Source organism: Penaeus japonicus, unplaced genomic scaffold (assembly GCF_977035675.1).
Source record: "Penaeus japonicus unplaced genomic scaffold, GWHDUDI00000001_assembly GWHDUDI00000010, whole genome shotgun sequence".
Classification (NCBI taxonomy): Eukaryota; Metazoa; Arthropoda; class Malacostraca; order Decapoda; family Penaeidae; genus Penaeus; species Penaeus japonicus.
The window spans coordinates 6,510,814-6,525,813 of NW_028234412.1; the positions used below are offsets into that span (position 1 = coordinate 6,510,814).

General features: G+C 41.2%; 1 protein-coding gene across 2 annotated transcripts in view; it reads left to right on the top strand.

The window, feature by feature from the left end:
- Positions 1-15,000, top strand: part of LOC122247325 (muscle-specific protein 300 kDa) — a 106,579-nt gene that overhangs the window by 85,115 nt on the left and 6,464 nt on the right. For both annotated transcript variants that reach the window (XM_086540536.1, XM_086540537.1), the window contains exons 16-27: positions 998-1,162; positions 1,723-1,908; positions 2,274-2,411; positions 3,300-3,374; positions 4,166-4,308; positions 4,622-4,796; positions 6,450-6,620; positions 6,893-7,018; positions 7,176-7,259; positions 7,573-7,703; positions 8,045-8,153; positions 8,313-14,735. In XM_086540536.1, coding sequence (XP_086396662.1) covers positions 998-1,162; positions 1,723-1,908; positions 2,274-2,411; positions 3,300-3,374; positions 4,166-4,308; positions 4,622-4,796; positions 6,450-6,620; positions 6,893-7,018; positions 7,176-7,259; positions 7,573-7,703; positions 8,045-8,153; positions 8,313-14,735 — 7,926 coding nt within the window. The remainder of the gene's footprint in view (positions 1-997; positions 1,163-1,722; positions 1,909-2,273; positions 2,412-3,299; positions 3,375-4,165; positions 4,309-4,621; positions 4,797-6,449; positions 6,621-6,892; positions 7,019-7,175; positions 7,260-7,572; positions 7,704-8,044; positions 8,154-8,312; positions 14,736-15,000) is intronic.

The window sequence follows — 15,000 nt, forward strand, 5'->3', positions numbered from 1 at the left end:
CTATTTCTCTAGTTTCTTCTTCCTTGCTTCCTATCTTTCCACCTTATGTTCCTTTCTCTAATCAGAAAGTAATTACAGTGGAAAACCATTTTTCAGTCTTATATATGATTTGCATAAAAAATGCAAACACATATAGCGCTAAATTGATTTCGAATGAACATTTTGCAGAATATTGTTCTTCATACAAATATCTTGCACTTATTTTACCTATATAGTGTTTTATTACTAATGCTTTTCTCATTCCCTTCAATGGCAGGTTAATTCTAGATGTAATTGCTCTTTTAGATTATCCAGGTTAATATTACAATTAATTAATCTGGGTAGTTACATCACAGGGTGTATATATAGTATATATAGTATATTTCGATATCTTCATTATCCTCATATATCTATCCACTAGATTTAAGGATGATATATAAAAAAAAAATACTCTACTTTTTATTTTATATCTTTTAAAAAAATCATATTTTGACATCATATCTCATTACATTTTTTCCTCTGCTTCTGTTACTTCATTTATGAGGATCATCATTACATATTTCTTCCTCACACTCCTCATCTGCTTCCTCTCCTCATCGTCATTCTTATCATCCTCATTATCATGCTCGCTCCATTTCATCTCAAATCATTTTTCAACATCTGTCATTATGAAATTTATCCAACGAACCAACCTACCTGATTATTTAAATCATACTCTCATTCACTCCCTCTTTATATATATATATATATATATATATATATATATATATATATATATATATATATATATATATATATATACACGTTTTTTTCTTTTTCTTTCTTTTTTTCCTTTTTTTCTTTTTTTTTCTTCTTTTCTATCATTACTTGTTTCATATACAAATCATTGATTTACCACAACTTGATGAAACCAACCAACCTAATTATCCAAAACACACGCACACACTTCTACTCTCTCTCTCTCTCACTCACTCACTAATTCTCTCTCTTTCTCTCTCTGCCACGCCCGCCCACACAGTACGTGCAGCAGTACCTACACCGGGGCCAGATCCTCCGCACCAAGAACGACTACAGGTCCGGCCAAGACCGCCTCGAGCTGTGGCTGGAGAGCGCCGAAGTGACCCTCAACACCACCAACGTCTGCACCGTCGAGGCTGTCAAGGAGTATGCCGAGGAGCTCAAGGTAAAGGGAGGAGGGATGGAAGGGTGGGGTGGGGTGGGAGGGAGAGGGGGGATGGGGTGGGAGAGAGGGTGGGATGGGGGAGGGGAAGGAAGGAGGGAAGGGATGGGATAAAGAGGGAGATTCATGCTCTGTCGATGCTGTCAAGGAATAAGCTGAGGAGCTCAAGGTAAAGGATAGAAGGGGGAAGGAGGGAGGAATTTCTAGGTAAAGGAGAAAGAGAAATATGGAAACAATTGATATGAGTGTAAAAGAGATCAAAGAGATAATAGGGATATCCTGTAGAGAGAAAAAGACAGACATAATCATACAATTATATGATTTTAATCACACTTTTGTATCAGTTGTTGCTTGAAAATAAATCATCGGGAGATAAGTCCTCGGTCGATATGCAAGAACAGAAAGACACAAATAGTACTAGATGAAATAACAAAAAATGCTAATAATAATAACATCAAACAATAATGATAATTATAATAATATAATGATAATAATAATAACAACAATACAGTCTATAAACACACAAATTCATCCACATCCCTCTTCCCTCGTGCCACCCACAGAAACTGAACACAGAAGTGGAGGAGATGGAGGTGCTGTTCAAGAACATCTCCAAGTCCTTCCAAGCCCTCGTGCAGGAACTCACGCCGGACGAGATCGAGAGGATGATGTGGTCCCTCAAGCAGGAGAAGGAGGAACTGGTTCGAATCCGCACCGCCATTCCCCAGAAGACTTACTTGGCGACTCAGGTGGGCGTTTGGGAATGGGCGTCAGGCTGCGAGAGGGAGCGAGCGATGGTTGGACTCTTAGGGATGTGGGGATGTGGGGGTGGGGGGGGGGGGGGTAATTCTTAAAGTAAATCGGATTGATTGTAAATGGGTATGTATGTAAGTGTGTGTCTGTATGTTTGTGTATAGGTGTGTGTGTGTGTGTGTGTGTGTGTGTTTGTGTGTGTGTGTTTGTGTTTGTGTGTGCGTGCGTGCGTGCATGCGTGCGTGCGAGACATAATTCAAGAACTACATATGAGGTAATTCAAGAAATCGTTCTTGTGTATGTATCTATACATATACATTTATATGTATATATATTTTTCATTCTTCCCTTTCCTCTGCAGATCATAACCCAGCTGGAGGCAGTGGACTCCGGCGTGAAGGAGATCAACAAATGGTTAGACGAAGGAGAGGCCCTTTTGGCATCCTTCAATCTCCACGGAACGAGCGAAAACATCCAAGGACAACTCGACAGACACAAGGTACATTCGGTCCCCTTTTCCTTACAGTCAAGTCGCCTTTTTTTTCTTTCTTAATTCGGATGTTGGTGTTGTTGTCGTCTTTTTAAAACGCCTTTCTATGTGTATTTTTGGATCATGTTTTTTTTTTTTCACCCTCGACCTTTTGTTGTAAAGAAAATGAGGTTTGGATTCCGCGCACATAAGCATTTCGATCCCATGATTTGTGATTTTGTTTTGTAAGGTTGTATTCTGGTATTTGCGTCGGCCATTTTACAACCACAACCACAACCACCAAAGCTTGATATTTGTTTCTGAAAATAGATTAGTGTTTCTTTTTTGCTCCTTTTTTATGTGTATCATTGATTTGGGCATCTTTTGATTGTTAGATTGTTTGAAGTAATAATGATGTCTTTGCTTTGTGTGAACATCCTTAACAGTATGTTAATTGATTTCTACATATACAAAACTTGTGATTAAAGAGTCCTTGCAAGAAAAGATATGATAAAGAAATTACTTAGATGACCTTCCTTGGCATGTGGTAAAATTTGAGTTCACCCTCAAAATCTATAGAATTTCCCACTTTCTTTGAATCGTGATTTGGTACCGTACCCCCTCAAAAATGTCTTTTTGTATGCCCTGTTTGGCTTTACACTCCCTCCCCCTCCCTCCCCTCACCTCCCACACACACACACCCCTACCCACCATCATTGAAACAACAACAAAAAAAGAAAAACAAAATTGCACCTTCGTAAGCGCCCTCCCGACATCCGACCCCCCCCCCCCCAAAAAAAAAAAAAAGAAAAAAAATACAAAATACAAAACCAACTAAAACTCTTACGGGAATAACTTAACAAAGCCCTAAAACACCCACAAACAATAACGCCCAAAATTCTTTACCGCTTTGTGTAGACTGAAGACCAGCAGTACTGCTTTACCTACACCGGAACCAATGAAATCACAAGACAGCAGTTGGAGATGCACAGGGTAGGTCTATCACCGTCAAAATAACAAAAGAAATCTATTTATCTAATTTAAAAATCTCTCTTTCCTTCCGTTCTCTTGTTTCTCTCCGTGTATTTGACTTTCTTGTCTTCCGTTTTTTTTTTTTTTTTTCTAATTATCATTGTGATCATTTTCGATGATCTGATATGTATCCTTAGGGTAGTGTTTATTATTGTTGTTGTTGTTGTTTGATGTTTGAGACACGGATTCTTAGTACGGTGTGATAGGTTGTGTGTTGTGTTGTGTACTGTGTGTTGTTCTAACCATATTGATATAAGGTCTAGATATATCTTTCGATTATGTTGATTGGTTTATAACGATGTCTGATTCTGTGTATTGATTCTCGTAGACAACAATAATTTAATGGAATGTCATTAGAAAAGTATAGGGTCGAATTAAGCAATTAACATTCTTCACGCGAAAAAGGGTACTTTGCGTGCCTGAAATTGTGGCGACTGTCATTTAGAATCTTTTTTATTATTCTTATTTTTCTTTTTCTTATCTCTTTATCTTTTCTTGGTTACGATTCTTATCTCTATTCTCTGTGAAACTTCATAATCTGCATCTCTCTTGCAGGAGACAAAAATCCTGGTGATCTTACTAACTACACTGGTATGAAAAGAATCGAAAACAAAAACATATAAATAACCCGATGCATGCGATCTTGTACCGTGTTCGAATCGTATTTTCAAACTCGAGTTGATGAACCACTGAACCTTCTGCTCATGAACCATCTGTTGAACCGTCTCTTCCCTTGTTTCCTCTTACAACAGGCGTTCTTCTCCCGCCAACTGTACTACAAGTCGATGTTAGACACGAAGAACCGCGTGTACCAGAACCTTCTGCGAACCACGAACGGCGGAGAGAACCTTGACGTTCAGGAGTTACAGGAGACGATGAATCAACTTAATACCAGGTTCGTTGGTTCTTCTTGTTCGTGTTGTTATTGGTTATGTGTTATATTTCGGATTTTCTTTTTCTTTTCTTCGTTTTTATCTTCTTTTTTTGTTCTACCGCTTCTTCGATATTTTTTATTCTTCCACTTCTTCGTTTCCTAATTCCTTCTGTCCTAATTTCTACGTGATCTATCTTAACGTTATTATAATTGTAATTCTCTTCTTTCTTCATCGTTTACGAAAACCAAAACCAGGCAATACAAATATAAGAATATTCTTACCTTAACGCATAAAAAAAAAAAAATAACCCACATCTCCCTTCCCCTCGTTCAGGTTCACCCAAGTGACCTCGGCTTCGGTTACATGGGAGACCCGAATGAGCGAGAGCATCCGGTGCTGGCAGAGCTTCAAGGAATGCGAGAGTGAGATTACAGAGTGGCTCACCAGCGCCGAGAAGTTGTTCCAGGAGAAAGCCATCACCACCAAGAGCTACCTGGAGTCTCACAAGGTTAGCCTCTTTGCCAAGGTAATCCCCACGCCGTGTCCGATTTCGTGAAGTAGGAGTCGTCTTCGCCTTCGTAGAACTGTTTACGTTGTTCCTGAGAGGGAATCTTCATCTTCTTGTTTTTGTTTTCTAATATTTTTTGTTGTTTTTAATGGAATGTGCGATTGAATTCATAATTCTTTTGTGGCTTGAAAGAATCAAAAGCTTATTCTTATTTTATGTGAAAAAAGAGTTTCAGATTGATAAGTGAAGTTTATAATATAAAGTAATTCCATTGAAGAAACGATGAAATCAGAAGAATTACAGAATTTATGTGGTGTATTTATGTATATCATTACACTGTTTACGTATTCGTGCATTTTTTAAATTTCGATAACTGACTGTTATATATATGTATATATATATATATATATATATATATATATATATATATGTATATATACATATATATGTATACATATATATATATATATATATATATATATATATTTATTTATTTATGTATACATATATACATATATAACGCTCTTTAAACTAAGAAATCAACTGTAAATTTATAAGAAAAATAAAAAAATACAGCACATCCGAATATTTCCAATACATTATTGACTAATCTATTTCTTTCTTATATAACATCAAAAAAATAATTACTATTGCATATTTTTTTCTTCTTCTTCTTTACATTAAACATCTATAACCAAATTTGCAACCAAATAGCTCTTAGTCTCAGTTTATAAACATAACAAAGTAATTATTACATGAATTTGGAAGTATTTTCATGATCGTTTGTTTTCTAGTATTTTGATTTAATACAGTTTTATTATAACTAATGCATGGATGAAAGCTAATCCATCTTCGTCTAATCGTTTAGATCTTATTTTACGATATATATTACAATGTATCTTTCTTTGAAATATATAAAAAGTTTACGTAATTTAAATAATGATTAATCATATAGTATATAGCGTTAGCGACATATAATTGATGTTACGAGTCTTAAGATAACAGATTGTAGTTTTTGTTTCTATAGTATTAGTATAAGATTGAATGTCATTGCATTATATAAAAAAAAGTTGTTATGATAAATTAGTGATTGGTAGAAGCACCATTACACAATCCATAGCAGAACGGCCGTGGAGCCATACTTAATGCTTATAAACACTATCATCTTGGCATAACACCATAAGCAAGACAGCAGCACAAAGAGCACAATAACACCATAGTCTCACCTTTGACATTATAACCACAGTGATATCAAAGGACCAAAGCGACAATTATGGTAATGTCACCATTAAAACAACCAGCAGTAACATCACCATAATTATAACAAAAATACCAGATCCACAACACTACCAACCTTTCACAATATCGCCATCACTTGTTCCTCTCTCACCCCCTTAACATTTAAACAAAAACATAAGTATAAAAGCAAAGAAAAAAAAACATGAATACGCCCCACTTCCTCACAACCAAAAGAACGCAAACAAACAAGAAAAAAAAAATCTCCCACGGGAATACATTAATTAAGAAACAAACACACAAATAAACAAAAAACATCACCCACAAACAAGCAAAAAACATCACCCACAAACAAAAACACACCGACCACACACACTTCCACCGTCATCACACCTTTCCCCTTTTCCTTCGACGCAGGACTTCTTCATCAACGCCCCCGAACACCTCCTCCTGCGGGTCGTCAACTCCGGCCAAGACCTACAGAAGTACGTGGCGGAGTCGGAGCAGGAGGCCATCAACGTGGCTGTCAAGAGCATCCAGAGCCGTTGGGACGAAGTCATGTGCCACGCTCCTTTGCATCTGTTGAAGGTACGGACGAGGGGTGGGCGGAGGGGAGGGGGGTAAGGGGAGGGGTGGTGGGGGTTGGGGGAGGGTTGTGGTGGGGGTTGGGGAGTCTGGGAGGGTTAGTGGGATAGGGGGCTTAGGGAAAGAAGGGTGTGTATTTTCGGGTAAGGATAAGTTAAAGGGTTGTATGTACGTGTATATACTTTTTTTCTCCTTTTCTTCTTCTCTTCCCTTTCATCACGCCCACTGATACCATCTTTTTCTCTTCCCCTTCCTCCTCTTCATCGCATCCACAGCTGGAATTCCGCTTGGACGAAAACACGTTCCAGATGTACGTGCGTGACATTGAGAAGGAGTTGGCTGGAGAACAGAACTCCTACAACAAGAGTGAGAATGTCGAGGCCATTAGGCGCAAACACGAGGTGAGAGAACCTTTTCTTCGTATTTGTTTTTCTTCAATACTTATGCTTATTTATTGATTCGATCATTAGTATTCGCTTCAAACACTTCGGATTAAGCCAAGGGATTTTTAGAATAAGTCTCATCAATTTATTTTCCGTTTTCTCTTTTTTTCGACAGGAGTTCTTTGCCGAAGAGTTGATTTCCCGCATTGAGGAGATCCTGGATAACATGGACGTCACCAGTCGAGAATATGGAACAAAGGTAAATTTAACTGATCATTATTTTCTGTGACTTCATTCATTATGTTATTTGCAATACATTCCAATGTATCGAATACGGTGAGCTAAATTCTTTGCATTTATAGATTACAATCCCAGTTTGTATATAGAAACTATATCACTTTTTTCTTTGTAAAATAAAACCTAATAACTTAACCTAATCATTCTTTATAGACACTATAAAAAACAAAAAATCCTCGTTACTATGTCGCCTCATAAGCCACACTTACACTTTATAAAGTACATGTATCGCCTCCACTTTATAAACCATATATATATCACTTCCATCCATGCAGAAGAGAGACAAGAACCTGATCGAAGACTGCCAGAAGTGCACAGGTCAGTGGCTGGAGCTCCAGACACGCATCGGCACAATGGCGTCTCAGCTGGACCAGATTCCCGAGCGCTGGAGGGAATACGAGTCTAAGTGAGTTTTTTTCTTTCTTTCTTTTCGTTTTTTTTCCTTTTTCTTGACTTTTTTTAGTAGGGAGGGGTCAGATGTTTAGCTAGTGAGGACTTTCTTGCAGTTGTCAGTATTTTCTAATTCATTCATTTATGTATTCATATATGTAATTATGTGTTTTTCTTTTCTTTTTAATTCTTGTGGATGTTCCTTTTCTCTTTCTCAACCTTCTTTGTTTTGTGAAAGAACTTTCCTTATTTTGCAAATGATAGTAATAATGTTTAGATGTTATTGTACTTGTGATATTTCTTACCATGTGTGAGATACGGGAACGGTGTTCTGAATTATATATTTCAATCCTGCAGAGTGGAGGAGACAGTTGCCTGGATGGATGGCGTCAATGACTGCCTAAAAGGAATCAACAAGGAAGCTTCAAATGCTCAAGCATATGAGGAACTGAAAAACAGATTTGTGGTATGTATCGTAAGCATATTCTACGTATTTTGTTTCATATGATTGAAGCATAAGTAGAAGGGGAAATGCAAATGACTTTGTTGTTGGATTGCTGTTTTTCAGTCGGATGATTTACCTATTTATTTTCGCCTTAAATCAAAATCCTCTTTTGACCTACAGACAATGTGCGGGGACCTGGAGGGCCGCCGTGAGTCCATGAAGTGGCTGGTGCAGATGTTGGACTCCCTGATCACCCACATCCCGGAGGAGGACGGTCAGTACGAGCAGCAGAAGCTCGAGTCGCTCATTGCTCGCTACAAAGCCCTTGTGCCTACCATTGAGGCTGCTTTGGTGCGAACAGAAACCTATTCCAAGTGCTATCACTATCGAGAAGATATTGATAAGGTGGTAGCTACTTTGGAGGATGTGAGGAAGCACTGCGAGGAGGATGCTAACCCAGAGACCCTCGAATCTCTGACACAGCTAATCCGTGAGCGAGAGGTGATGGTGAACCAGCTGGAAAACCAGAGAGACAACATTTTCACCACCATTCAGCGGGGTAAAGACCTCTCTAGAGATCACAATGCCCCACTCTTTGTAAGTGCTATGTTGCAGACTCTTGAAGCAAAGTGGACCGAAGCTTACAATGGCTCTGTAGAGAAACTCAATAAGCTCAAGAACACCCAAAAGGTCTGGTCAGACTACACTGAGCAGAAGAATGAGATCCTCAAGCTCATGGCACAAGCAGAACTCGAGTTGTCTAATGTGATCAGTCGCTGCAACCCGCAAGAGGTGGCGAATGAGCTGAGCAGTAAGCAGGAAATGAACGAGCACTTGAATGAGACCACAGACCAGATGCTCCGAAAGCTGCACAGCCATTCCACCAACCTTGTCAAACTTGCTGATCCAGAGAAGAAACCACTGCTGGAGAAAGAAGTGGTTGAAATTGAACAGCGCATGCAAACTGTCATTGATACAGTCTCTCAGAAGATTGAATATCTGGAGCAGCTGAACATCAAGTGGATCCACTTTACAGGTACTCTACAGGAAATGAAGTCATGGTTGACAAATGCCCAGAATATATTGGAGCGTTTAGTTACACTTGAGATGTCACCAGAAGACCGACAGAATCAGACAATAGACCTCCGTGCAAAGATCAACCAGAAGATGGCCGTTATAAAAACAATGGAGGAGGAGGTTGAAGAGCTGATGGAAGGTGAACCCTCTAGCGATGCAGTTCAGTTTACTGGTGAACTTGGTGACCTAAAAACTAATTTGTTAACACTCAATAAACACACAGAAAAACACTTTGAGACGGTCCAGCATGATCTTAAACACTGGCAAGAATATCAAGTAGGTGTGCAAGACATCAGACCATGGCTAGAGAATGCAGAAACTAAAGTGGCTGTGGGAATGACGAGGCCGAATTCCATGCAAGAAGCCATTCAGGCACAAGACATTGCAAAGGAGTTTGAGAAGGAGTGTGATGAGTATTTAGAGAAACTCCGCACACTCTCCAGTAAGAGTGCCCAAGTGGCACGCATTTGCTCTGTCGTGGACGAAGTTGATGCTTATCACTCAAGGTGGACTGCTGTCCATGATGTGGCACTGCAATGGAGTGAAAGAACAGAGTCCCTCTTAGCCGAATGGGAAGATTTCAACTACAAATGTGATGCCGTGTCCTCGTGGGTGCACCAGATTGAAGAACGAATGGAGACAGTCACCGAATACGCTCCCACCGTTTTACGTCTCGAAGATCGTGTCAACAACTTGAAGGACATGGACAAGGAACTGGCAGAAAAGCAGACAGATCTCATAAACCTGACTGCTATTGGAGATCATATTTCTTCAGGAATGGGTTCAGAGGGAAGTGCCACTGTCAAAACAACAGTGGGTGACCTTAAGACCATGATCTCGAAGCTGGGCGATGAAATACGCAAGCTGAAGAATGAGTTGTCAGATGTAATGGTTATTCGACAAGAATTTCTTGCCAAAGTGGAGAAGCTGGAAACCTGGCTTAATGGTTTTAGCAATCATTTAGATGAACTAGAAGATATTGACGTTGACGAATTAGATGGCTGCCCAGACTTGGTGCATCGCCTGCAACAAGAACACGATGAGAAGCAGAGTGAAGTGACATCACTGGCCGAAGAATGTCGCGATGTTGGAGATCGATGCACAGGTCGAGACCGTGACGATCTTTTTACACAATTTGATGATGCAGAAGCTCGATTCGAAAATTATGGGCAGGTAGTTCAGTCCAAGAAGCCTGCCATCCTTAAGTGGCGTGACTTCTGGGAGTGGCAGAATAATACTGATGATGCCATGAAGAGTATCAGCCAACAGATTGATGCCAAACCCAATCTTAACGACTTGGAGCAAATGAGGAAAGAACTTATGAATCTTCGTGAACAGTGTCGTTCATGGGAAGATGAAGCCTCATACATCATGGACTTGTGTAGAAAGAGCTCCACAACCATCAGAGATCCTGACACTGGATCTGCTCTTGACATTGAAACTAAAGTTCAGGAGTTCAGGAAGAGAATGGATTCTTTGGAAAGCAACCTTGACAACCGACAGGATCAACTGCAAGCAGTAAATAGTCAATGGGAAGCTTTCCATCGTGTTAAGAATCAACTGAGTGAATTCTTGGATGGTATTACAAAGAGAGTAACTGATAAGGATTTGATGCAGAGCACCTATGCAGGTGTACAGCACTTGTCAGAAGCTGTTGAGGGTGCACTGCTGGAAATGCAATCTCAAGGCAAGATGAAGGACAAGTTACACGACTTGGGACGTGCCCTCATGTCTAGTGACTCCACCCAGCTGGTTTCTGTACAAAATGCCCTCACAGCTGCAGATGGGAACTGGGACCGTGTGCAGAATATGCTCTATGAAATGCAGACCAAGTTCACGAGCATCACATCTCTTTGGAGGCAGTGTACAGATGGGCGTGAATACTTGCAAGCTGCAATTGCTGAGGCTCATCGCAATAGCGAAAAGCTGGATGGCGTTCCGTCAGAAGCAAATGTTGCTCAGAGTATGATGAATCTATGCAAGAAAACCATCGATGCTTTGCGTAGGACAAGGCCACAACTAGAAAGCTTTATCTCCAAGTCTCAGCATCTGAGCCAACAGCTCGACAGTGAAAAGGGCTTCACCTCTGCTGACGTGAGAAAACAATCCCAGGAGACTCAAAATAAATGGCAGAGCATGATGGACTTCCTGAACCAGCGCTCACAGAACCTGGAGGGTCAACTGGTACTCTGGAAACAAATTCTCCAGGGTCGTGATGAGATCCTCGCCTGGCTCAGCGATACATGTGTAGCTCTAGACGAGACACAAATCAGTCATGAGACAGAAGCAGCTGTAGAGAAGTTAGAGAAATACAAGAATGAGCTTTCAAGCTATGAGAGTCTCTTCCGTGGACTCCAAAGTAGTGCCAAACAACTGGAGTCGCTGAACAACTCGTCCTCCTTGTCAAGGATTGAGGAAATCCTCAGCACTGTGACAGCAGAGTTTGAGCAGACTGAATCGGTTGCCTCAAAACTTGGTGCTTATTTGGATGAAATGAAGGAGCAGGAGACCTCTGTATATGAGGATATTAGGGATCTCAGTGAGTCTCTGTCCCAAGTTCGTGATCGTCTTATGAAATGTGAAGACATTACTGGAGATGATAAGAAGATCCTGGTGCGTTTGGAGATCGCTAGGAAGATCGAGAATGAATTACTAGATTATGATGACAAAATTAAGGAAGTTAGAACTAACATCGAAGAACTAAAGGCAGGATTTAAAGGTTTTGAACCTAGTAAACTTGTTAAGGAATTTACTGCACTGCAAAGAAAATATGAAGGACTTACTGGACAAACTGTTAAGGCATGTAAGAGCCTCCAGTATGTTATTGAAAAACATTATCGTGACAGACTTTCAGATCTGCAAAGATTTGTGTCTGTCCATCAAGAAAAGATTGCTTGGTGTCAGGCTGAGCCAGGCAGTGATAGGTATGGTGTGGAGGCCAAGATCTCTGCATTATCTGATGTCAAGTCTAGCATCAAGTTGGGTCATGTGAAGAGACAAGAGCTTGAAAAATGCCGGGAGCTGTATGAAAAGGTTGTGACTGCTGACCAACGTGAGGCCATCCAGGAGGAATGTGAAACAATAATCTCCGAGATGGAAGAATTAAGCACCCGCTTGGAAGAGTGTCATGAGTCACTTACTCACCTGTTAGAATTGTGGCAGCAATACGAGCTCATGACAGAGAATTTGAGCTCTTGGCTGCGAGAGGTCGAGGCTCGTGTACGTACTGATACCATGAATCAGATTGACATGATGATGGTTCAAGAAAAGATCGAAGAAACAGAGAATCTCCTTGAAGAAGTCAACAGCCATGATGATGAGGTCTGTGAACTCATGGAGAAAACTGAAGAGCTGATGGAAGTCAATCCTGAATGTAGGGCCAAAGAGTATGCCACCCAGTTGAAAAATAGGGTTCAAGCTCTTGTCAAATTCTGCAATACATTCCTTAACAAGCTAAATCAATTGACAAGTGATCAAAATCTGTATTCGGAGACCATCGAGAAGATGGAGGAATGGCTGAAGGATGCTGAAGAGAAACTCCAATCCTTTGAAATGATGACAAGCAGTGGAGGAAAGCCTACTCTGGCATACCAGTCTAAGCTGCAAAGCCTCAAGTCCTTTGTGGAGGAGAAGAAAAATGGACAGCAGCTCCTCAATGCTGTTGTAGAACATGGTGAGGCCCTCTTCTCGGCCATCACTCCAGAGGGTCGCGAGCAGATCAGAACAGACCTGCGCACTCTCAGGGACACATGGGAGGCTCATTTAGACAGGGTCAACCATCTGTACAAGCGTGTGGAGGGTATTATTATGCAATGGTCCTCCTTTGATGACAACTTCACTCAAGCCTCGAAATGGCTGGAGGAGATAAAGAGACGGGCAGGGACAGAGTTTGACTTGAAACCAACCTTGTCTGACAAGAAGGCTCAGTTGCAGCAGTATAAGTCAGTGTATCAGGACATCAACTCCCACGAGAGTATGATTTACGGACTCAAGGAAAAGATTGAGTTCTTGACCGATGATGAAACATCAAAGACAGTAGATGACATGATTAAGCAATACCGAGAGTTGGCTGTAACAACTCAGCAGAGGATTGGGCGATGCGAAGAGATCATCCAGCAGCACGAGAGCTTCTTGCACAACACAGAAAAGTTCCGTGATTGGCTCACCTCACAGAAGGCTGAGCTTGCACTGTGTGCTGATGTGTCGCCAGAAAGCAGTGATGTTGAGATGAAGATGAGCATCCTTGATACCCTTGAAGTGGGTGAGGCAGAGGGCCAGTGCCTCTTCGATCTCTGCAATGAGAGTCTGCAATTGACTCTGAAAAATACAGATGCTTCAGGACACGCATCCATCATAGCAGATCTAGACAACCAAGAAAGGAGCTGGCGAAACCTTCAGTCTGAAATTGCTGATGGCAAGAGGAAAGTGGATGGCATCATGTCTCAGTACAACGAGTGTGAAGAAGTGGTGCAGGCACTGAAGGACTGGCTGAAGAGCATTGAAACCAAAGTCAAGGATCAATCTCTCAAGAGTAACCTCGATGCAAAGGAAGCCCATCTCGACCGCCTGCGAAAGCTGGAAGAGGAGATCATCAAAAAGGCTCCTGAAATCAACGATGCCTTGACCCAGGCCCAGAGCATGGACAATGATGGAAAACATGCTGTTCAGATCTCTCAGTTGTCCTCTCGCTACCAGGCACTGAAGAACGTTCTGAAGGAGATGATGAGTCGCTATGAGATGTTCATCAGAGAGCATCGTTCCTTCCTGGAAAAATATCAGGAGTGCCTGGAATGGGTAGAGGCCGTGGACTTAGATTTGCGTGAACATGCAGAGGTGGTGGGTGACATGAAGATTCTGCAAATGCGACGCAACAAAGTGGAACAGTTGATAGAGCTCAAGTCAAGTCAGGCCAACAAGGTAGATGCTGTGCTGGAGCTGGGAGAGAGACTCTACGCCCACACAGCTCCCGATGGCCGTGAAAACATTCGGCAGATGCTACGAGAGCTGCGTGAGCGCTGGGAAGCCTGGTGTGATTCGGTCACGAATGCTGGGCTCACGCTTGATCAGTGTCTCCAGCAGTTCTCTGACTTCTCTGGCGCACAAGAGCAGCTGACTCGATGGCTGCGTGATGTTGAGATTGCTATGCAGCAGCATACCGAGCTGAAAAGCTCCCTGCAAGAGAAGACAGCACAATTGCAGAACCATCGTCTAGTCCACCAGGAAATCCAGGCACACCAGAGTCTGGTGGAGATGGTGTGCGAGAAAGCCCAAACGCTTGTTAACCAGACACAGGATAAGACTCTCAATGTGTACATTCACTCCATCAAGACACTCTTCCACAATATCGTGCTCAAGAGCCGTGACCTGCTTGATAAGCTGGACTTGTGTGTTCAGGACCATGCTCAGTTCAATACACTCTGCAAAAGCTTTGGGGACTGGCTTAACCTGCAGCGTGATCAGCTCCATCTGTGTGCTGATGTATCTGGCGAGAAGTCAGATCTAACCAAGAAGCTGGACAACCTCAAGGTTAGTAAGAAGGGACTCATTTTTTTATTTTATTAACTTCATTCTGTTTCTTCTATTTCTTTGAAAGACTTAATATGTGACTAAATTAGAGTTCCTAATTCACTAGGCAATATCTTCTTTCATTATTTATTAAACCATTTGGCATTGCATGCAGGTAAATGAACCTTATTGAAATAGCCTAGATCTTCCGTTAATCTTCGTAACAGTAGTTCATGTCGAAACTACAAGTCTTCTCGTCATTTCTTTTTTAATGTATAAATAGCAA